At 42.4% G+C, this 24,319-nt stretch overlaps 1 protein-coding gene across 11 annotated transcripts in view; it reads right to left on the bottom strand.

Annotated features, from left to right (window-relative positions):
* The window catches only part of BCAS3 (BCAS3, microtubule associated cell migration factor), a 317,160-nt gene that overhangs the window by 186,158 nt on the left and 106,683 nt on the right, over nt 1-24,319 (bottom strand). For 9 of the 11 annotated variants that reach the window (XM_027660194.1, XM_027660192.1, XM_027660199.1 and 6 more), the window contains 4 exons: nt 19,360-19,404; nt 13,222-13,346; nt 12,454-12,619; nt 11,169-11,269 (listed from right to left, as the gene is read on the bottom strand). In XM_027660194.1, the coding sequence (XP_027515995.1) occupies nt 11,169-11,269; nt 12,454-12,619; nt 13,222-13,346; nt 19,360-19,404 (437 nt within the window). The remainder of the gene's footprint in view (nt 1-11,168; nt 11,270-12,453; nt 12,620-13,221; nt 13,347-19,359; nt 19,405-24,319) is intronic. The other 2 variants (XM_027660195.1, XM_027660193.1) reach the window with 1 other exon arrangement.

Raw genomic sequence — 24,319 nt, forward strand, 5'->3', positions numbered from 1 at the left:
CCTCAGCTGGGGTCAGCCCTCAGTAATTTATTTGCCTATTTAATAAACCAGTGTTTCTGTCCCACACCTATCACAAAAGCAGCATTTAGAGGGGCAGGTTTGGAGAGTGGGATCTGTGAGGCTGCTCCCGGGCTCCACTCCCACCATTCCCAGTGTGCTGGGAGATTGGACTTCCTAAGACAAGTGATCCTTGCTGGAGATTTGCCATCCCTGTGCTGCTTATTCCACATATGCATATGGTCTTTTTTTTTTTTTTCAAGTTAAAAATGCCCTTGAAGTTACAGGAACAAACATGGTCTGAAAATGCAAACCCCATTTCCCCCCCTCATTTCTGGGTCACACACCTCTCACATCAGTATCAAGTTCCAAGATGAGATTAATTTAAGCCCAGAGGGACATTTCCACGAATTTGAGCTCAAAAGTAATCTTTTATCTTCCAGCTTAATTCTTTGAAAATCTGAATTCACACTGGAAATTACAGCAGCCTCTCCCCCATCAGTGGGGCTTTTCTTAAGCTGCAGCAAAGAATTGTTGCAATTTCCCAAGAATTTCACTATCAGACAGGATATAAAATAATTAAATTAAATTATTCCGGAGCTTTGCAGCAAGTAGTGTTTTTTCTGGCACTCCTGGAATTCCTCTTTCATTGGAATAAGTCACAAATGGAGCACACACAGACCAGGAGCAAGCAAACCTTTGCTGTACAGAGGTATTTTACTGGCAATTGCAGGTGGTTTGCACCTTCCTCAAATAATCAATTCAATGCCCTGTGTCAGAGCTGTGCCAATTTTTAACCTTTTCTGTTCTTACACCAACATCTGGAACAAACATATATCAAATATCAGAGTGCAACTGAGTTTGTTTAATTGAGAAATACACAAATGGGAAGTGAAAAAGTACAAAGAAAACGAGTGTTTATTAAAAATCTAAGGTGAGAATTAGAACATACAACTCCTGTCCACGCAGTATGACAGGACATGAGTTTCTAAAGTCTGCTTGTAAAGGCTAATAAATCTAAAAATAAGCATTCAAAGGCACTTCTGAAAAACTGCACTGGTACCTGCAGCAAAAATCAGGGTTTGGCCATAAATATTTGGCAAGGGGCAAAAGCCAGCTCTGAGCTGCTCAAAAAGAAGAGTAGCACTTTTAAGCTCTGTCCTCCTTCAAGTGAAAAGTGATGCAGATCAACTCTAAATGCGGAATATATTCCTGCCCCTCCACCCTGAGCAGCAATGCTGAACCACTCCACATTTAACCAAAGGGGTTGAAAGAAACCACATTACAAATGAAGTTATTTGTGTGATAATTGTCAGTGCCAGGAAAGCTGCACAGAAGGGACTGTGGGGACACAGATTTCAACACAAGCCAAAGCAAAGGCTGAAATACAGCAGAGCTGATATTTCCCTGGAATTCTCTGGATGTGATTCACACACTTTCATGATTAAGTATGAAAAAAAAACCCCCATTGTTTCAAAACTTCCCCGTGACATTTAGTGACAAGTAAAGAAAACAAACAATTTGTATTAATCTCAAATAATTTGCATAGACATTTCTGACACGTGAGCAGCACCCAGACAAATACTCACGTTTGAGGAACATTGGAATTAACATGCAGTGGGTTTGTTCATAGATGGGCTAATTATACAATAAATACCTAGAGCAAAGACAAATCTTCATTCAAAGATTATAAATTGTCATCTTTCAGCAGCATGAAAGTGTTGGAACAAAGAACCACTACAGCTCAATTGTAGTGCGTGCACTTATGGTTTTAATTTGGGAACAATAAATCATTAGTTTTACTTAGTGCTGTGTACTCCTCGAACCAAAAGGTTTTAATTTTCTCATTTATATAAATAAGCTTTGCACAAGTCAATTTAATTGAGAGTTATATATGAAATTCCTGATGTGCTCTTCTCTAAGAATGTTTGTCCAAATCGGGAGCAAACAAAGGCACTTGAGGCCTATTTGTTTGGTGCACATGCCTGCAGACACCCCCAGAGCTTGCCTTTATTCCAGCTAAATACACACTTCCAGGTTGAAATAAGTTTCTAAAATCCAGTAGAAACAGGCCAATGTACTCCTAACCAACCCACTCAGCTCTGGTGGCAAACAGGCACTCGGGATAAAAGGACACATCCTTGGTTTCGTACAAATCCCACCCCGACATCTGATTTTGATGCTTTTCCTGTGGTTCCTCAGTTATACCTAAAACAACCAGAGGTGGTTTAGAGACCTGAGGTAATCACAGGCTTGCCAACAAGCTTCAGGAGTGCTTCTCCCCAGTTGGATTTACTTCATGCTCCTCCTGGAACTGCTGGCATTGGTTACCCCGTGTCACCCACGACAAGCACGAGGGGACGGTTCTGCTTTAGGTCTGCAGGCAGCCCCTTTAAATTCACCTCACAGATGTGATCCCCCTCCTGTCAGAGGCTGGTTTTGGTGTCCCACAGTCGGGTTTGCCATGGAGAGCACACCCAAGGAGCCCTCAGTGAGTTTGTGTCAGTGACTTGGTGCTCTGTGCCTGCCCCCCCTCTGCTCGCGTCTGACAATGAAGAGAAGATCAGAGGTTCATTTGGAATGCTCACAGCCATGTTTACAATAAACTCTTTGCAGTCTGGTGATATGCTCTACTTGTTTTTACTTGTGGCTCTGTGTTGCTGAACCAAGTTCTGGTTTTAATGCAGCTTTCAGCTTGTAAACTTCTGCAGGAGCACAGCAGGCAAATTAAAATATCTCCTTTTACCCAAAACTTCTCCCCACTCACTTTTTTTTCCCTGTATGGACTTTCTGACATCCTTATATACATAAATATCATAAAATTAAGCTTAAAAAAAAGCCCTGTAAAGTAGTTTAGTTGGGCTAAGAGTTATTTCACACCACCAACTTATTGGAGCTTTATTCAGTCATTATTCATGTACTGCCCAAAGTTTATTGGTGCTTTATGGACCATCCATTCTCTGTATCAGCATTTTAATAAAGGAATAGGTAGGTCTGTAATCAGGACATGAATGCTCCTCAGATCTTCCCAGCTTTGATAACTTCTTTACTTGCTCCTTACTTACACTAGTCTGATGGTCAACAGCCTGGAGGTTTTTCCCCCCCCCAAAAAGGTGTTTAGGCCTCACCATCACTCCTGGTTGTACTGCAAGGCTGGTAATATATTCCCTGTGCTTAATTCCAGCTTCCATCTCTAAAGTTCCCTTAGGAAACCAGTCAAGCACGATGAACTTTCAGGCTGGGCAGAGCTAGAACCTGATATTACTCACAGTCCAGAGCACCTTAAGGCAAAGGCTGTGAGCACACAATCAGTTCTGCACCAAAGGAGAACACACATATCCTTCCCCGAGTTAAAGAACAATTCCAACCGCACGAACCCACGGCGGAATCCATCTGATGGCCATCTTTAAAGAATTATGGAAGAGGCAACTATTTCTATAATTCACCGACTTCAAAAGTATGTTTGACATTATTGTCGGGAAAATTATGTTAACCATGGATTACTGTTACAATCAAAGTGTGTAGTGAGAAGTCAAGAGGCTCAGTAGTAAATTTTCAAAGCGGAGCGTGGGGATTTACCCGTTTGACTCCCATTAACGTCAATGGGAGTCGCGCGGCCAAATCCCCGAACACTGCTTTGAAAACTGACCCCTGCGTGTCCACGGACCCCGCTCTAAGGAGTTCCAGATGACCCTGCCAGAGCAGTAAAGAACCATTTCAGCATGTGCCCTCGTTCATTAGGGTTGTTTGTACACATCTGAAAGTGTTTCCATCCCCGGCCGCCGCGCTGCTTCCAGCGGTTGGTTTATAAAACGTGGATTAGGGAGGGTGAGCCGACGGAGCCACGCACATGCCCAGGTGTATCTCTGCATCAAACCCTCAACACACACGTTCCCAGCACCCAGAGCACTTCACAGAGTTAATTTTTATCCACCTTGTCTATATTATTTCACAAACAGCAATTAGGGCTGGAGAATATATCGTGATTTACTCCACTGCTCACGGGACCACGCAGTTCTTTCATGACCTGACCCCTCTCACATTTACCCCAATCAGGTCATGCTCAGGCAGAAATTAAATTTGCTTCCCTTTAACACTCAATCCTAGTTCCTGCAGGGAGCAGAAAGTGCAGGTTACAGTTTTAGGGAAACATAGTTTTCCCTTAAAAAAATAGCATGAACTCCAGTTTCATTAGAAACACCTTTTCTGGAAGGGGACCCAGATCAGCCTGGAATCTGTTACACCTCCAAGTGTAAGAAGTAAACCTGAAAATTCCATTTCCACTCTTTGTGGCTACTGCCAAAAAAATCCAAATACATTAACAATTCTGTAAGAGAAATGCACATTTGGAATCAAGTTTCACTGGGAATTCTGTAACTGTACTCATAAAAAATAAATATAAATGTATATATTTCTAGCATATCTATTTAAGATCTGCACCAGTTTTACATGCAGTAAAAAATTCCAGATTTTAAATTGCCAAAATTCTTCTCCAACATATTTTACCTGTTTCACCTATATGTTCATACAGATACCCATATCTTTATGTAATATAGAGAGAATACCTGAGTCAAGAAACACACTTTAAAATTAATTTTCTGTAATTATGGAGCTCATTTTCCTGCATAGAAACGTCCCCCTCCAAATTTCAAGGAATTACTATTTTTTCCACGAGAATATGGATTTTTACAGGACACCTGCACAACTCCATTGAAACTACTGATGGAGAGTCCCAGGAAGTTCTTTTAAGAAATATGTTGTATTCCTTTATTGCATGGTAACAACTAAGGAGAATTTTAGGAAGAAGATACGCTGGCCAGTATTATATATTGGGAAGGAAGAATAATAATGGCAAACTGGGACTCTAGAAAACAGATTCCCTGGCACTCAGATTTTGCAGTTTTAAGCCTGTCACACACAGTTTTGTGAAGTCCCTCCCATGTGGCACCAGGTACAGCTGAAAGGGCAGGAGTTTGGGCAACGAACAGATGAAATGATGGCAGGTTGGAACATTCACTCCCATCCCACAGCCTGTCCCAGCTCCTCTCCAGCTGCTCAGGCAAACTCGTGAGCTTCCCGCACTCCAGGGGGAGGCCAGAGCTTGGTTTGGACGTGGATATCCTTCAGCAATGGGTTATGTTCAACTGGCCAGTTCTCCCTGAAGTGCAGAACCAGCAAATCCCAGCAGAGACACTGGGCTGGGGCAGCTCAAACTGCCCCCAGCTCATGTCTGAGCGTGGCCCTGCTGAGATGTCACAGCCCCGGAGCAGAAGGGCTTTGAGCACCTCGTAACCACACGACAGAGCCACTGCTGTTACAGCCCAGGCTCTGCTTTTGATCAGCTCTATTATTTCAAACTGAGTTCCCTTGTGATAGACACTGAACATCCCCAGAGCAAGGGCCAGCTCTGGCCTCCCCAAAACCACCCCATAACACACCAGAGGTAGACACAGAGGGGATGTACCATAACTTGTGTTCTTGGGAGGGATCAAACCCACTGTTAAATACTCACACACAAAAGAATGCAAGGAGGAAAATGGAGGTAGAACACTAAATGTCCCTCTCAGCCCCAGTTCATTCAGCTGGGAAGGGCTGGCAGACCAGAATGACCAGATTCCTCCTGTGTCTGTGGTGTAACTCCTGTGGCAGCAGCTTGGCTGTGACTCCAGGCACCACGGCTTGGTTTTCATAGGATCTGTCTTCACAGCTCACAGTCACACAGTTATTTAATACACCCTCCCCTCCCACCCTCCACACTGCTTTCCACAGTATTCACCAGCTCTGTGTATGTAATTTTTATTTCCATCAATGGAATGTAGGAAAGGAATATAAATGGGTCATAAAGAACCACACTGCTGCTGGGAGAAGCCCTGTTCAGGGTGCACAGCTTTCATGAGAGGGAGAAGGAAGTGCAAACATGATGTCAGAGTTAACAGAGATTATCTGTATAAATGGTGTTATCATTTAGCCCAAACAAACAGCAGGGGAAGGCTCACCCCTTCCCTTTGAAGACAATGGATAGTTACTAAATTGGACTTCTAATGAAAGCCACTTTCAGTAAAACACAAGATATGTGCAGCAGTTGGTCCAGAAATGAAAATCTGCTGTAACAGCCAAAAGTCAAAGGCAGCTATAAATACAGGCCTTAATCTTTTCAAGAATCCCTTAACAAAGCCTATAAAACTGATTATATCTTCAGGCCCAACTCAAGAGCAAATTCTTACTCAGAAATAAGTAACAGCCCTGCAAGTATTACTTGGAGAGCAGGACAGGGACAAAGAAGGAGAATGCAGAGTACTGCTTTGAATCCCAACGTCTTGGAATACAAATTACATTGCATTTAGAATAAACAATTAATGAGGCAGCGGCAGCCTGGGCTACAGGTCCATTTTTCTGAGGGAGAAACAATTTGCAGAAGCGGTCAGGGCGGGATGCAGAAACAACTGCACCATTCCTTTTAACACAACAGAAATGCTCTTTGATTATTTAAAAGCCAATTGCAAAGATCTGTCTTCAAAACCTCCTACTGCAGGTTTAATAGCAGAGAGGTGCAAGTACACTTACCAGCAACACTGGAGTAAAGTAGAGACTTTTGTTTTAACAAAATCTATATTTATACGATTACATTTCCTATGGTTGAGGGCAGCTGTAATTAATGGATTTCCCTCCTTCCCCTAATGCAGTCATTTGTCAATTTAAACACAGAATGCCCAATCAATTTTGATGTATTTAGTAAGCAATTTGTCAGAGTACTGCATACCAGTTAATATATTAATTCTTGTCACTGGCCCACTCCTGACAACTGCAGGTCGTGTCCATAAAATTGGTCCTGATGAGCCAAAACTCTTGCCTGGAATGTGAAGGTGCCCTTTCCAGAGCCAGAGGAGAGAAATCAGATCTCAGTTTATTCAATACCTTTGTGGGGCAGTTTTTGGTCTAATTCAGGGGGTTTATTCATTAATGTGTTAACTGGCCACCTTTCAGATATTGCAAGTCCTGTCCAGCCCTCCAGTGCAATGAAAAAGTGAATTCCAAGCGGAGGGATAAGGAAGAGAGGAAATGAGAAGAATGAAACAAGGATGGCAGACCTTCTGCTGTGATGCAGAATTCCCTATTTCCATGGAAATACCACTGTGTGCCAGGCTCGTGTCTGTGTGGATTCAAATGTGCCAGGTTGGACGGGGTCTGGAGCAACCTGGGCTGCTGGAAGGTGTCCCTGCCCATCCTCACAGCATCCTCAAGAGTTTATACTGCCAGAACCATCCTAATTCCTAAGTATCAAACAGCTGGAAGAAAGCAGGATTTAATGACAAAACTTGGCAATTCTCTGGAGAAAGCCAAGTCCTTTCTATTTAAAGTTCCTCTGGACACCAAAACCTCTCCTGTGCACGTGTGTAGTGCCTTGCATGACTCTCCTCCCACTGCCAGGTCTGCTAGGAGAGTCTACCTACATCACCTGATGGTATTTGTGCTAGAGAAAAACCAATCAGGAAGAACAAAATGTGACTTAGATTTCCTTCTTCTGTTGGGCTTAGATTTAGAAGTTGCTCAGGACACAGAGAGGGAATACCAGAGACACAAATAAGCTAAAATATTATGGATTAAATCAGAGAAGGGTAGGGGAGAAACATCTGAGTCCTAACACCCAGCACTGAGGACCTGAGGACTGTAACAAATCCGGGGTTTTGTGGGATGAACTCTTATGGAGACAACAGCGAGTCTGGAATCTGCTCTGTGAGAAGTGAGGAGGTCTCAGGACGGGATATTTTCACACTGACCAACTGCAGAAAGCCTGAAACAGTTGGCAGCAGGATCCTGACGCTTCCTGCAGGCCAGCAGGTTGTGGAATTCTACAGGCAAGTTCACTGTCAAGCCATGAAGGGTGCAAATCTCCTGCTCCCCACTTTCTCCCCTGTGCCCAGCCCTGGCCGTGCTAACGAGCTCAGGTAGACACAAACTGCATGCTCTCATCCAGGTTTCTGCAGCAGATGTCCCAGTTGACCCCAAAGCAGTGGAACAGCTGTGCTGATCCACTTACAAATACCCTTGGGATAAAGGTCTTGGACACTTGTTGTACAAAACCTTCCTTCAAACAATGGCTCCTTGTTCCTTCCCTCTGAGCTGCGAATGCCACTTCGAGATTCTCTAAAGCCATTAAAAGCTGAGCTGGGTGTCAATAAACGGTTTTTAAGAATATTCACTGTTCAGCACAAGAAGCCACCGGCCTGGTTTATACTTTTGGAGAGGCTGAGGGAGATTTTTGGCCCCGTGTTTTGGCACCAAACCTCTCCTTTATGGAAGGCTGCCCGTGCAGCCCCGCGAGCAGCCCTGCCAGACGTCTCATTGTTCTGCCGGGCTGCTGACAGAGGTACTCTGTGCTAAAAAGCACACTGAGGGTTTTTCAATGACCCAGGGGGGGCAAAGGTCACTTATTATAAATGGATAATGAGACCTAATGCAATGTTCTGAGTGTGGACAAAGAAAGGGTCTATCCATACCCCCCTTGTGACTTGGTCATTCAGGCTTTTATTTCCCCTGCACACTTAATGGAGCCAAACAATTGGCAGAAATGCTATACAGGGCTGGGGAGGAACTGCTGTGTTCCACCTCGGGGACAGATCCAAGCAGAGCCCCTGGACGGCGCCAGGGCTCTGGAGCATCCCCCCAGCCCCTGCTTTAGCCACCTCCTGGCAATTAAAGGCCCTGATGGAAGCAGGAGCACGTGGAAGCCCAGGCTGCAGGTCCTGGCAGAGCTGCAGGAGAGCAGGGCCACAGGACACGGGTCAGCAGTTATTTAACAGGTGTCTTGGGCTCTGCTCTGGGAAACCTGCTCTGACTCCATTTTTTTTCAGGAATTTCACTGAGTGGAGTCACACTGAACCAATCTGAACACACACACAAATTTCTCTGTTATGCCATTTTTAACATGTCCTCTAGATGCTGTTCCGTGTTTATTATTCTATTTGTGTTTGGTGTTTATTATTCTATTTTGGTGTTTATTATTCTGGTTTTCTTTGCATTTTCTTTGCATTTCATAGAGACTGGAAGTGGTATCAGTGCCACGGTCTGGTAGATGAGGTGGTGTTGGGTCAAGGGTTGGACTCGATGATCTCAGAGGTCTTTTCCAACCTCTGTGTGATTTATATTAAAGAACTCCCATTATGTGAATTAAAACCTGAATTAAAAGTTGCATAATTCAAATAATACAAGTTCATCCTATTGTTGGAATTTGGCTACCCCTCATTCTTCTTCCTTTACAAAGTTTTCAGCACAAAACCATTTGAAATGTGCAGTATTTGAGCTGTTAATAAAATGTTAAAGAAATACAGAGTGAGCACCATCCACCCCTGATTTTAGACATGGGATAAACGTGACCTGTGCAAGTGATACTCACAGAAAGGCTTTTGTTCAGGCTCTATCTTTGCAATACATGGCTTTTAATTTCAACAGAAACTAAAAAGCAGACAAAGTACTTACACAAAATGTCCAGAATTCTCCAGAGAGCATCCTGTGCTCTTGGACCCACATGCAGTAAAGTAACTGTGTGCTACATACAGTAATTTCTATATTTCTGTGCAGGGGAAACAGCTGAAACAATGGGGATGATAAAGACATCTAAAACTGGAGCAGAGAATTTGAGAAGGGTGAGGAGAGGGAAGAAACCTGCCCCAAGTAGGTGAGCTGCACAAATATAGGTTGTACTTGTGAATTAAAACTAGTTTTAGAGACTGTCTGAAGAACCACTCAGCAGCAACAAATGCAGAAGCAATGGATCAAAATATTAATACCAAAATAAATTATCATCAGTACAAGCAGATTGTGTGGCAGCAGTTATTTAAAGTACAATATGAAATTAGACATGCTCTACAGTTAACAACATCTATTACATGCTTTGCTATAAATTACTAACATACTTGTTGACATGATTGTACTCTGTGTTTCAAAATATTCATATGAAAATTCCAGTCCAGGCTTGCACACCTCATTTTTGACAGGCTCACTTGAAAATGGTGATCTGTGTTTGTATCCTAAAACATACAACCAAAATACAGCCTTGCACTGACCCTGGAGCTCCCAGTAGAACCCTCTTACTTGGAAGTGGAATTAAAATAAGGCAGGGATTGAGCAAAAAATTCTACCCAAAGTGCTGTGCATTATTAATTACTTTTTCATATTCTTGTCCACCTTTTGAGTTTCATTCCTATCTTCTGTGCAGCACAGGAGGAAGAATCTAACCCTGCAGGTTTCCAAACACCCTGGGCTCGTGCAGCAGATGCACAGGTAGAAGCAACAGCTCAAACCTGGCCCCAACATCCCTTTTTCCCAGTCACACCCAAACTGCCTCCTGGCCCACATGTCCACTGGCTGCATTTCAAATGTCCTGTCACAGTCCCTGCTGGCATTGGCTGCACTCACAACTGTGCAGAGGGTCTGGTTTCCCCAGGGGTACCCTGACAGATGCCAAGAGTTGTTCCCTTGTGAAACTTGGACTGTTACATTGCTTTGATCCTGACTATACCCTGGATAAAACAGGGCTTGCTACTCACTGATAGTAGTCTTCCCTTTTTTGAATTGTCAAATAAAACCTCACAAAGATACTAATTTGTCTGTAAAACCCAAACATGGGTTTGCAAAAAAAATACATATATGTACACACACATACAAATTTTACCTATAGACATAGATATATAAATGTCTCTGGATATGCCATGCCATGCATATTGGCCCCCTGGGAATGATGTGGCTGGTGGAAGCAGTGCCAAGGTTCCTCAGGGAATCAGCTCCCTGAGGCTCTGGCTGGAAGGAGCCCAGCAACCAGGAGTTCCAGGGGAGGGGGAAAATGCAGATGCACTCACTTGTCACTGAATTCACGTGGAATCCATGAGAGGAAATGGCAAAAAGTGTGAGAAGGAACGAGGTGAGGAAACCCTGAGGACTTCAGGGGATCCAGTGGGCCCTGCTCTCAAGCCAAACACTCCCATCTTGGCTGGGTGACAGCCTCTCAACTCTGCTTCATGTAAAAAATCCCAAAATTACATTCAGTGCTCCACACAGTTAGTTATACACTGAACATACACTGAAATTATTACAGGCTGAAAAACCAGCTCAGAAAGCCCCACTCTGCAGAAAATGTGCACATCAGACAAGACAAGAAGTTGTCAGCTACTCACAGCCAGCCAGAAGATACTGGTAGTACTGCACAGCATCTGCAGCCAGGAGCAGAGGATGGTTTGCATTAAATGGTGGTTGGAGCTCATTCCACTGAGGAGTTCTGAGGTAAAACACAAGACTATTAATATTTAAGCTAATACAGAGAATGTAAATCAGTGTTTCTGTCATCACATGCAATTATCTATACAAGCTCGCAAAATGTTTGTAATTATTTAAATTAGCTTGTTCAAACACTGCAGCACACCACAGGCAGTGGAGCAGCAGGGCCAAACCCTGCAGACTGTGAGGCAAAGACAATTCTTCTTTGTTGACTTGCAGCATGGATTGCACATACACAAAAAAAAAAACAACAAAAAAACCAACAACAACAACAACAAAAAAACCAAGAGGGAGGTTTAGATTAAGTTGGCAAATATGTTTAGGACCATTGTATGTCATGCTGACGTTATATAAACACACAGCAGAAAGTGGGGAACTTTTTTGGTTCTGTTCACCAGCACTGCTCCCACCCTGGAAAGTCATTGAGCACTTTACAAACTGTGAAAATAAAGCTGTGTAAAGTTAGGGGCTATTGATCCAATTAGAATTTTCAATTCCATTACAACCTGCTCATTTCAACAATAATGGCCCCGAAGTCTGTGTTGTAATTTTAATTAGGGTGGGCCATTCCTAAATAGCTTGGTAAATCAAGTATTGATCAGTCCAGCCCAGCCATGAGCAGCACTAAGGAATATGGGAGCCGAGGAAAATCGATAGGAAAATATTTTAAAACGTCAAAAGCACTGACGACACTTTCTCATCAATTTTTGTTTACTTTCCTCCACCTGTCAGGAATAATTTCTTCAGCTGTCTGAAGAACTGCTACCTTCAGCTGGCTCCCAGGATAACTTGCCTAACTCTTTGCAATGCCTCAGTGTGGAAACCTCCCTCCTGTCTCACAGCAGAATTCTGTACTTCAACACCACTAAAATAATTGTTTCCGGTCCTTATATAAAAAGTAAATTACAATCTGATCATTTAAAATCACCAATTAATAAGGAGCTCTGTTGATTTGTAAATATGTTCATGTAGCTCCACATCCACAGAAGTGTTTAAATGGGACACATAAACACTAGCAGAACTATATGGAATTTCCCATCAAGTGTCCCCTCCTTCAATGGAACACTTTAAGAGTCTTTAGGATGAGTTTTAAAATAAAAATATGAGCGATGCAGGTCATGGAAAAAAGAAAGATCACAACCACTTTCTGGACTAAAAGAAGGCAAAGTGAAAGGAATGAGCTACCTAACCAAAGTCCAGCTGGCTCTGGGGCAGGTCAGCATTTCCAGGGGGGTGTCATCACTGATTTTGGGAGCTGTGCTGAGGGGCCTTGGCTCCAGGACGTGCTCCACCAGGCTCCCATAACAGCTGATGATGTACAAGGACTCCACCACAAACTGCTTGGATTGATCTGTTTGCAAAAGGAAAGAAAATCTCATTGCAGCAGCGCAGCAGAAACAGAGAAAAACATTTACAGAAATAGCAGACTCTACGTTCTTTTAAGACTTTTCCCTGCTGTCAAAAAATGTGAATTAAAAGAAGCGAAAGGGCTGGAAAGACAAAAAGAAAACTGTGCAAAACACACAATTTTCTTCTTGTTTCAAAAATATACAAATATCTCATAAAAGAGAAAGAGGGTGGAACAGAGTTTCTCGCCAAGGTGTGTTCAGGGAATTACACACCCCCAAAATTTGTGTCTGGACATTTGCTTTAGCAGAGGTGTCTCACCTTTACCTCGCAGGTTTTTCAGTGTCCCTTCACACAGTAGCTTTGGATTGAACTATCAAAGTTTGTTTTCTGTCATTGTATCATAATAGAAGATCAAGGATTTATTTCCCTAATTAAAATTTCTTGTCAATTGTCCTGTCTACCAAAGCACCCCAACCGTGTACAATCTCCATTGTCAGGGAGTTCAAGGAATAAAATCCACACTGATTTCTCAGAACTTGTCACAAAACGAGAAAACAAAGCATTTAAATTTAAATGCAAGCCCTAATTTTGTAAGACACCCACCTTTTTCCCTCTTCAGACCGGAATTGTTTGCAAACCATGACCTTGATGATCCAAAGACTGCGGCGACACAAAACTCTCCCCCCACAGACTTACTGGGTGAAATCTGGGGAGCTGGTTTGGATTTGCTTTAAAAGAAAGAACAAAACAGAATTATACAAGTTAAAAATGAAGGTGTCCCTTCCTTAGCAGTCATTTTAACCTCTCAGTTCAGAAATGGTGACTATCTGCAGTTCCCATAAGACTGAGCAGGATTTACAGGTGCTCAGTGTCTCCCAACGATAGGTCCCAAATTCCCCTGGATCACTGAACTTATTAACTGGAAGAACAGCACTGGCTCCTAAAGGAGAACTGGACTGTTTAAAAGACCCAATATTGAATATTTACATCCAACAGAAACAATTTCAGAAGTGAACACAAACACTTGTAATCCTCAATCCTTTGGGAATGAAAATACAGATTCCGGGGCAGCCATTCCAGGAGGTGGAGATTTTCTGGCATTTGCAAAAGAAAGTTAGGAATAACCTGGACTGCTGCTCAGTTCTAACTCAGCACAGCACTGAAACCACGGGATATAAGAAGGGGGAGAGGGAAAACATGCAGAGGATAAAGGGAAGGGAAAGGATGCAACACTCACGAGCCACGTGTTAGAACAGACCAGGAATTATATCAGGGAAAAGCAGATTAAGAGACATTCTCCTCTGCAACCACGATGTGTATGGAGCAGGTACAAGGGTTTATATGGAAATTTTATATTCTGTTTTCCTAAAACACCATGCAGTGGTTCCTGCCCACAGGAACCTGCAGGTACAGAACACTCTGGTGTGCACAAACTCAGCACTGTGTCCAGAGCGTTGCCTGTTTAAACCAGATTAAACGAGGATCCCACCCTTTCCTTAAGGGAAAAGCTGTCTCAGAAGTCCACACAGGATTTCTCCTTCTCCATTTTTGCCTCTTCTCCCTCTTTTTAATCAAATTATTTTATATTTCTCCATCTCTACTCTCTTTCCCTGCTCCCTTCTCTTGCTGCCTCTTCCTCCTTTCCTTTTTTCCTCTACTAATATATTATTTCTTATTTCTTCTACTAATTCCTTGCTCCACTCTATTTCAGCCTGTGATTACACCACATTAACCTGCTCAGTTTTAAGGAACAATCTTCAATTTTTAAGCAATAATCTTCAGAGAATGGTTCTGAGTGTGCATATAAATGTGTGCAGACAAATCACTGCAAGAGTTACAGTGCAATTAAACAGCAGAAAAATACTTTGAAACGGCAGAAAACAATTTAAATGTTGTATAATTGTAGTTAATTTATACTAAAATACCAAAGATATTAATAAATCACTCACATAACAAGCTTATGTATCAGTTAGAAATTAAAACAAAAAAGCTCTTTCCAAAGGAATTCCATCACATTGATCTGTGTCCATGGAAAAATTCAGACAAACTTCCATGGACTTGGATCAGACCTGAAGCTCTACAAGTGGGAGAAGCTGGAATGTCCCAAAAGAGCAATTGCAATTTATAGTCAGTAACTCTGCTATTGAACCACCACAAAGCACTTAATATCCAACTGTTAAACCTCCAGCTACACATGGTTGGGTCAGAAACTCTGTTCCAAAAAGTTCCTGACTCTAAATATATTTATTCCCTTGCTTGCAGTGGCACAGCACAATCTATATTAGGATATTTAAATTGATAATGTGTTAACTAATAAGTGTTTTATGAGCTGGTCATAAAAAAAAAATAGATTTCTTTCACTTTGAAATAATCATCTGTCACACAAACAGTATTTTTAAGCAAATTGTATGTTGAGAACTATTTTGAGCTCTCACCTTTCAAGTGTTCCCACACTAAAATTCCTATAGAAATTAAAATAGAAATGCATCCACTTATTAGAGTGGTCTACACTTCAGTAAATGATTGTTTTTAGTACAGAAGAAGATTGTTCAGAAGGGCATTGTCACCCAGCAATCAGTACAAGGCACACCACGAGCACAGGTCTGACTCAGCCACACTCACTCTTAGAAACTCTTGACAAGAGAATCTTTCTACACTCTCCTAATATTCTCAATATTCCCAATTTTTACTCAACACAGCCTGATGCATTTATTAAATTATCACTTAAATTATTAAAATAACTGTCAGAGGTTCATAAAACAATTCAAAATGGGGAAAAAAATTTGAAGTGAATGCTATTCTCAGCTACAAACTGGAGCAAATTTCAGCAGAGACAGAACTGATTCCCATTCCTTCAGGCCCTGAAGCAGAAGTGAACCTGGGACTGTGACAACCCATTTCTGTTGGGTTCTCCACACTCCTGTGTTCAACCAAATCCAGTCACAAACACCCTTAGAGGAAATGGTCTAAGCTGAGTTCTATTTCCACCTTGTCTCTGAGATGTACATCTTTCAAGGCAAGCACTTGAGTGTTGGTTTCAGTGCCAGAACATTTTCCCTTGGAGGAGGATGTTTTGTAGGCAGAGAGAGCAGAACTTGTAAAACACAGGATTACTCCTGTGGTTAAACTCAGCCCTGCTGGAAAACAAAGCAAGCAAACAAACAAACAAACAAACAAAAAACCAACCAGTGCATCTTTTGGTTTGGACAGAGCTCTGAAAATACTGCTGAGATGTCAACAAGTCTCTTCTGAAACCTCTTGCAACTGAGGGATTTTTAATTTTACCCCCATTTTCCTCCATCCCTGAGTTTTCTTTGAGACATTCCAGCTCCAGTTTCATCCCTTCAGCAAAGCTCCAAAGCCCAGTTATCCTCAGCCATCAGCAAAATACATTTTCGTGTCATTGTGATATTTTAACAGCTTGGAAACTATAAATCCTCGTTGTTCTGCAGATGCAAACACCCTCCCAGCTTTATAAATGATAACAAAACAATCATGTTGAAGGTGGGTGCTGAATGACTTGTTTCTGCCCTGAACTCCTGCTCTTTCCTTGCTCTTGGCTTGTCAGCACTTCATAAATTATTCCAAGAGCTGAAATTAAGGCACATTTGGCCTCACTTTTAAAAAACAGTTAATTTTAAAAAAATCTTCACAATATGGTAACTTCCAAAATGTTGTGCCAGAGGTTTTTCCTGAAAAGGGAGGCAGGAAGAAGCTCAGGGTGTTGGGAATCAACACTAAAACCAAGACAGCAAAGCAAATGGGACCAAAACATTCCCCATTATAATTTCAATCTTCATTTCTTTCAAACATTAGAAACAGCAGCACTACATGTAAGACACCAGGAGGATGAAAAAGCAGTTTACTTTTTCCCCTCTGGTTCTACTCAACTGGGCAACTACACCTGGAATTCAATGAGACACAGCAGCAGTTTTATCCCAGTTGTATCTCTGCAGAAAACTCTACCACAAATACAACAGTAATAAAACCACCTTTGAAATCTTGTCCTTTTAGCTCTTGCTCTGCTGTAAATTTAATAAGAGCTGTGTCTCCACTGCAGACCATGTCACATCACCTGCCTCTGCTGGAGTCAAAGTCACCTCCAAAAGTCAAGTTAATGCTAAAACCTGGCTCAATATCACAGGATCTGGGGAAATCTGTGCTGTTATTAACTTTTCTAACACAGTTCTGGAGGGTTATTTCCATTCTAAATGCAGAAACACCGAGATGGAGACACAGGGAAAGACATCCACGGGCATTTTCTGCTGGAATGGCACAAAGAGAGATGGGAGGGAACTAAAGAGGAAAATTAAGACATCACTTGGTCAGAGCTTAAAAAGCAGTGAAAGGACCCAGCACAGCGTGGAAGTTCTTTCATGTTGCCAACACAACAAGAGCAGATTAAGACCTATGGAAACTATTCAGTGCCACCACTTGTTGACTTTGTAACACACCAAACTCTGCCCTAATCTCTGGGAATGTACTGTGTTAGCTCTCTATAAAAATGCTAAATAGTTATAATATTTTAACTAGTTTGCATTTTCTGTTCTATTTTATTAATGTGAATTAACATCAGTAAAATATTTTGAAAGCCAGAAGGCTGTGCAGTTCACAACTGGGGTTCCTCAAAGAGCTTTATGTCTCACAAAAGTCTTCTGGCTCCTAAATGTACCTTTAAGTTCACAGTCAGACCAGTGACATGAGTTTTAAACAACAAATGAATGGCATCTATATGATATGAATGAACTGCCTTATAAATTCAAACATTATTAATCAAATAGCAAGAGGCTGCAAAGATTGAGAATCACTTTGATTTTATATTTCCATCATACACGTGAGAGTCATAAAAGTAAAAGCATTTATCCACAATTCCACACTAACCCCACCAAGACACTGCTGAAGGGAAAAGCTTTATCTCAACTACAAAAGCAGCAACAAAAGTATCAGGAGAAAAATCCTGGGTGAAATTCACAATTACACATAAAATTACAAAAAAAAAGAAGAATCCGCCTCCAAGCACATAAATTTTAATTAGTTTATCGTTGTGCCTAAAACAAGGAAAAGCAGGGGAAAGGAATGGTGGGCTCCTTTATTCACCAGGCTCTTCCCTGTCAAACCTCCATTCGTTTTGTTTACAGAATTTTAGGTCTCATTAAGACCTTAATGGAAACAACATGATTTCTTCCCCCACCCAAAGCGTGGTTTTTTATCCTTAATTTCTCTGTAGACTTAGCAAGGACCATATTTCTGAGCTTGCACTGGCATTAAACAAACCACAAAAAGAGTCTTGGGAAAGACAGGCAACGATTTTTGAGCCTATTTCATATATTCCCCCCCTTTAATCTCGGCCTTTTAATCTTGCCTCCATCTCAACTCATTTCTGGCTGACAAGGATTTGTGCAGGGGGTGACTGCCACAATCAATCCCCTGCCAAAACTCTTCTTCCAGAGCCTTTGGTGCTCTCAGAGCCCCATCAGGCAAAATTCTGAGCTGTGTCATAATCTACATTTGGAAATGGGGTTTAGGGAGATGCTTCAGTAATTAGAAATTCTCCAGGGTTAAGCCAAAGTCCCCTTCTTTCCTTTACTGTTTAGTGCCTTTGCTCCTCCTGGTTTATCTCCCATAAACCCCATAACTGTCCTCAGCCTTTCCCTAGACAGGTTTGTGTCCTAACAAAGCTCTGAAGAAGTTCTTTCTGCTGGAGATAATATTTTGGCAGAGACACGAGGGGTGATGAACATGGAACCAACTTCTAACAGCAAAACCAGGAGCCATGTACAAACATCCTAACAGACACTGATAGGAACAGCTCAGCAGCATCTCGAGCTGAATTAAAAACAGACAGAAAACCCCCAACCCCAAAAGAACCAAAGCCCAAAAACCTCCAAGCTGAAAGTTTTTTAGATTTTCTAAGATGTTCCCACTTCCCCAGTTTATGCTGCCCAAAATTTGGACCACCTGACCCTCATCCCATTAGGAAATGGAGGTGATGTAGCACTGCTCAAACACTGAAGCCCCAAACCCAAAAAACTTGTTAAAACTTGCTTTTTCTCCTGTCTTTATTCTTATAACGTGCTGCAATTTTTCATATTAAACCAAAACCCCCTTATTATTTCAAATAGCCCAATTTTAACAGAACTGTTTCCCAGGGCAGGGGGTTGGAACGAGATGATCCCAAAGATCCCTTCCAACCCAAATCATTCCAGGGGTTTTTTTTTCTCAAGTGAAATCAGCTTTTCTTTTTCCAGTGCCCATTTTATTTGCTGCACCTCTCTCTCCCTGCAGTACTTTACTGCCTACTCACTGCTAATCTGGCTTATTTTCCAGAGGTCATCATCGATGTTTTCTGTCTGTAAGCAACTTAGTGCTCCAATAATAAAGGAAGCAATATAGAATTTAAAAAAAAAAAAAAAAAAAAGAGGCTTGTTTGGAAAGACATTGCAGTAATTTCTGCCCACTTAGAAATAATTTATTTTTTCAACTTCCCTGCTACTTAAAAATTAAATGCACTCTCAAAGGTAAAAAAGAAATCAAGAAGGTGAATGCATTTCTTTGCAATGCTCGGTGGTGAACACACATCTCATGGTTTGAAAGTGAAATTATGGGGGTGGAAACCTATGGATCAGCCATGCAGGTAAACAAGTAAATTAATCCAAAATTAAAAAGTCTAAGCACAGAGTTATTTTCAGCCAGGACAGCAAATGGATTTATAGGCATGCTGGGTTGGAACTGGGAACTCACCAGGGAGCTTTTATGGAAAAACATCCTGCTCCAAACAGGTAAGGTCTTCACGGAAAGGGGAAAAATGCACAGAAATTAGATGAAAACTCCATTCCCAACAAGTCCACTGTACATCATGCCATTAAGATTTACTCAGAAAGTCCCCAGAATAGTTTGTGGAACCCTTCCTGATGCCCTGTCCTGGAAGCAGCACCCTGAGCTCCCACCCTGAGCACACCCCCCCCAGGGAAGGCTCCTCATGCTGGGACACAGGGAATGCATCCGTGCAAGCTGGCTGGGCTCGGGGTTACAGCTCGGGTTAGACTCAGCTTAGGGCTCCCACCTCAGACCTGCTCACCCATCTGAGGCAGCATCAGATATTAAAGCCAAAAGTGACAGAAAAATTAGCACCAGACCCAACAAAATTGGGGGTGTTTCCCGAGAAACGCTGAAGGTCCGAGTGAGGCAGTTTTACAAATTTACTGGGAGGAGGCAAGTCCTGAGTAAAAACAACGCCAGGTACGAGCACAGTGAATCCAAAATTAAAAAGCCTAAAGCCCCCTTTTAGGGGAAATCACTCCAGCCTTTTGCCAGGACAGAAATACACCTTAAATTCAAGATCTTTAGCAACTCTGTGACCCAGCAAATCTTCTGCCCCCACACCAAAGCTTGCACAGATGCAGGAAGGAGAACCCTAACTTGGTTCAGATGTACCTGATGTTCAAATCACCAGACATAGAGCTGAGTGTTTTTGGCCACCCCAACCATTTATCTACACTGTGGTTTTATTGTCATTTTTGTTCAGGTATTTTGCACAGTGGATGGTTTTTAAAGTGGCATCACCCCCATGAGTCCGAGGGCATTTTCAACGGGTACCTCCCTTTAGAAAGCCATTGCCATACTGACATTTGCATAAAATCTGAAAAGGAGGAGCAGGAGGCAAATTTGGAGCTACTCACATGTTCAAGGCTTCTCTGATTCTCATTTGGGCTGTGACATCAGCCACAAAATCGCTGACTAATTGATTTTGTAAATGCCGATGGCTCGTTTTCCTTTTTACACCCTGACTCAGCCATAAATCCTGGCCAGTTGAAACAGGTGGGATATTTTCAGGCAATGAACTCCCAGAAAAGGTGCAGCACTAAAGCACTCAGCCATGGGCCTACACAGTTCAAAGGATACCAGCCTGATAAAAAAGGATTCAGTGAACTAAATCTGACACGAGCACAACATCGATGAATGAAGGCATCCTCCCAAAAAAACCATTTAGGTGAAGGTACAGACCTAAAACACACATCCCTCAACATGCAAAGATGTAAAAACCCAATAAAGAATAGAATATTGCAGAAAAACCCACTATTTTTAATTAGCCCTATAGACAAAAACATAACGAAGAGCTTCTGAGCTCTGTGTAAGGGACTGGTCTTTACTTTTTTGTATTTAATAGATGTTTAGTCAACATTCTGGGGGACAGAGCTCATTGGTAGAACCAACCACCCTTCTAGACCTAATATATCATCTCTGAAGAGAGAGAAAACCCAACTGAATTGTCTGAACTGTCTGATCTCCTCCGAAGCCAACACTCAGCCCGAGTCAAAGGCCGCTCTAACGGCTCAACAAAAGATGAGCCCAGCACTATTGCACTGCTTAAATATTTAACTGAAAGCCAAATCTCCTGCAAGACCCACAGCCAACACAATTTAAAACACAGAATGCAGCCTGTGTGTAAATCTGAAGGGTCACTGCAGAGCGGTGGGATCTGCCCGGGAGCTCAGAGTTAAATTTCTAAATTATGATCACGGATGTTTTGGCAACTATTTTTTTTTCTTCTCTGCCTCAGTGGCTCTGTCTGCAAACATCAAGCAAATGACACTTAGCTGAGCCCATTAGAACATTTCAGAAGATAACACAGGCTTTTTCTTTCTCCATAACATACTACGTTGAGCTGATTATACTTGCAAATGAACAAATTCTCCTTATTTTAATTACAAATTGACCCAGGTGGATACAGGCTTCAACTGAAGGTTTTGTTTGGTTGGTTTTGGATAGAAAATCTTGTATCACGAACAAAATGCAATTACACTTGCAAAGACCACAGCAGAGCCTCAGGAAAAAGCTTTAAGTGCGAGAAAAACAACTCAGCGTTTCCTTTCTGCTCACGAGACCTGACTCCTTTAAAGATGACCATTTTTCCCCCCTCCATGATATTTATATAAGGGATTGTTTTCCACTCTTTCCTTCCCATAATACGGATGGAATGCTAATTGAGAGTGAGAGGGAGAGCCCACAAATTACAGGAGAACCCAACCTTGAAGAGACAGCACCAGATGGCCGCGCTCGGTGACAGAGAGGCACAAACTCAGCGAGCTGCCCCTTCCTCGTGGCTACTGAGAAATTCCAGAGGGAAATCAGGGCAGGAAGACGATTTAGGGTTCAAAATTCTGACAGAGTTTTCCCAGTGTCTTACCTCATTCTGAGTTTTGGCGAACTGAAAACCGAAACGCTTTGATTTCACGTTGTAACGTTTGATAAAAGCTATTTAAGCTTTTAATAAGCTGTGCAACAGGCATTTATTCTGACCCTCGCTGGGAGATGTTGCCATGTCAGGAAGCCTTTCACAAACAGTGAGATCTGAGCAAAATTTAGTGCAAGGAACTGTACTTCATATCAGTTACAAATCATTACAGCACTTGCTTTATTCCCAGAATGTATCGTAGAAGCCAAAGGTGACATAAAACACGCCTGAGAAATGGGTCCAGCTCCAGACAATCGTGCTGAATTCTTGAGCTTTACTTTTAACTTTTTAATTGACTTTTTCAGCTACTTTTTCCTACTTAATTGTATCGTGACCCCGTGACTTTGCACTCCTTGTTTTTGTTTTGCTTCAGCGGCAGAACCTGGGACAAAGGAAGCTCTCTGACACAAAATGAACCAAACCCCAGGGATTTGCTGTGCATAAATATTAAAATGGTAAAATTGCACCAGACACTTTACCTAATCCCCCCTTCCTCGCTGGGGGTGGAATGAGGGATGAGTTAAGATAGAGGGGATAGAGTTTCATGTTTGAATGAATCTCTGGCTGGATAAAGGCAAAGTTTTTTCCTTTCCTGTAGGAAACACTGGATGCCTCTGTTTTGACAAGGCCCAACTAATGCAGGTTCCATCCTGCTGTTCACTCCAAGGATGAACTGGAGAGTGAAGTATGATCCAAATATAATGACCATGTCCCTGGAGGAACTTAAAACAAATACTGCTGTCAGAGGAGCCAACTTGGACAAGAGTTTTTCTTTTGGGGTAATTATTGTATCTTTTCTTTCCCTTTTTCCGTGTCCCCATGTTCTTACCAACTGGAAACAAACTGCAACTCATCCCACAAACACAAGGAACACTTATAAAGCTCCTGCAAAGCACAAAGCTGTCTTCTAGAATGTTCTGATTCACTGCCTTTTATAGACACCGAGATGGATCATCCAGCTCTCCCCCTCTCAAATCTATAAGCTCTTTGTAAATGAGCAATGAATTAACCCATTCACCAGCCCCGACAAGGAATTCAGCATCACTATTAAAAGTTTTGAGAGGGAAACTGAGGCATGGATATATAAAGACTTATTAAATCCAGCTCTTGTGCTGTCCTGCATCCCCCTGATCTTTAAAACATCAGATGCTTCCTCACTCATTAGTGTTAGAGCCCCTTTGGGAAAGCTTCTCTGCTCCTTCAGGATGTGCTGACAGCACAAACTGCAGGAAAGCCAGGCAATGGGATGGCAAAATGTAGGGACAGAGATGAAGTGCTTGATGGAGGTGAGGAAATTACAGTGAGAGACTTGAAAAAGCAAGGAGAGAAGCAGGGGAGAAGGAAAGGCCAGCGATGGCAGCACAGGAGGTGACGCTCCCAGACACTTCCTGCCCAGAATGGGGGTTTTGTTCACAGCAGTGACTGATCAGGACACATCCCAAAAATCTACGTGATTGCACGGCACAAAAAAAGCACCTGTGATGAACAGCACAGTCATGACACAATTCCAGACTCCCTCCTTCACTCCCACGGGGCTACAGGGGAACACTTCTGAAAAATTTGCTGCCATTCCACCTGCCAAGCACCGTGACACGCTCTGCAGCTCTGCCCCAGACACATGATATTAAGGGCACTGATCAGTCCTTTCAGTACCTGGAAAATATTTTGCTGTCTTGGACACCAGCAGAACAAAACCCACCCTGACTTTTCGGTTAACCAAACCTCCAAGACTCCCTGAAGACGTTCAGAACTAAAGAAGCTTTTCATATGTTAAAAGGAAGGTCAATCCAGACTTTTAATTTCACAGCATTTCAATCCCGATTTTGACTTTCAGAGCCGTGCTGCAACAGACGAAATTTTTTAATTTTTAAGGGTACAACAGCAGAAGAGGAGTGAACAGAGAGTGTAAAAGCCAACTGCCTCTGAGCTCCTCTCCCCCTCTGATCGCGGCACAGTCGCAAGGTGAAGCAGCTGCTCCCAAGGAAGAGCCTTGTTTCCTCGGAGCGCTGCTCAGAGGTGCTGCCCATGTAGGTGTAAATACATCTGTCTTTTGCCATTTGCAGTAATGCAGCCTCCTCCTCTCCTCCAGTGAGGCAGATGGTCCCTGTCCTGTCGAAAGCTCACACTGCACAGCCCCGCAGTGCGACGTGTTTGCAGAAATACGAGGGCAGATGTTAAATATGTTAAACACACGCTTTTGCCCCCTGGAGGTTTAAGTTAAGGCTGCTGTCTCAATGTGGTCATTTTAGGCATGCCAGGTTTCTTGGATGCGAGGCATTCCTCTAAAATGTGTTTTATAAATGCAGCTTTTCATGTTAATTTGCTGCGCTTTCATCAGATATTTTGGATGCAGAACAAATGAAGGGAGCTCTCGGCTCAGTGTGACACGGCGACGTGGGCTGGGCTGAAAATTATGATCCTCATCCACGAAAACTCTATTTACACAGCAGGGTATTTCCCAGGACT

This window comes from Corapipo altera, unplaced genomic scaffold (genome assembly GCF_003945725.1).
Source record: "Corapipo altera isolate COAL_440 unplaced genomic scaffold, ASM394572v1 271, whole genome shotgun sequence".
NCBI classification, from domain to species: domain Eukaryota; kingdom Metazoa; phylum Chordata; class Aves; order Passeriformes; family Pipridae; genus Corapipo; species Corapipo altera.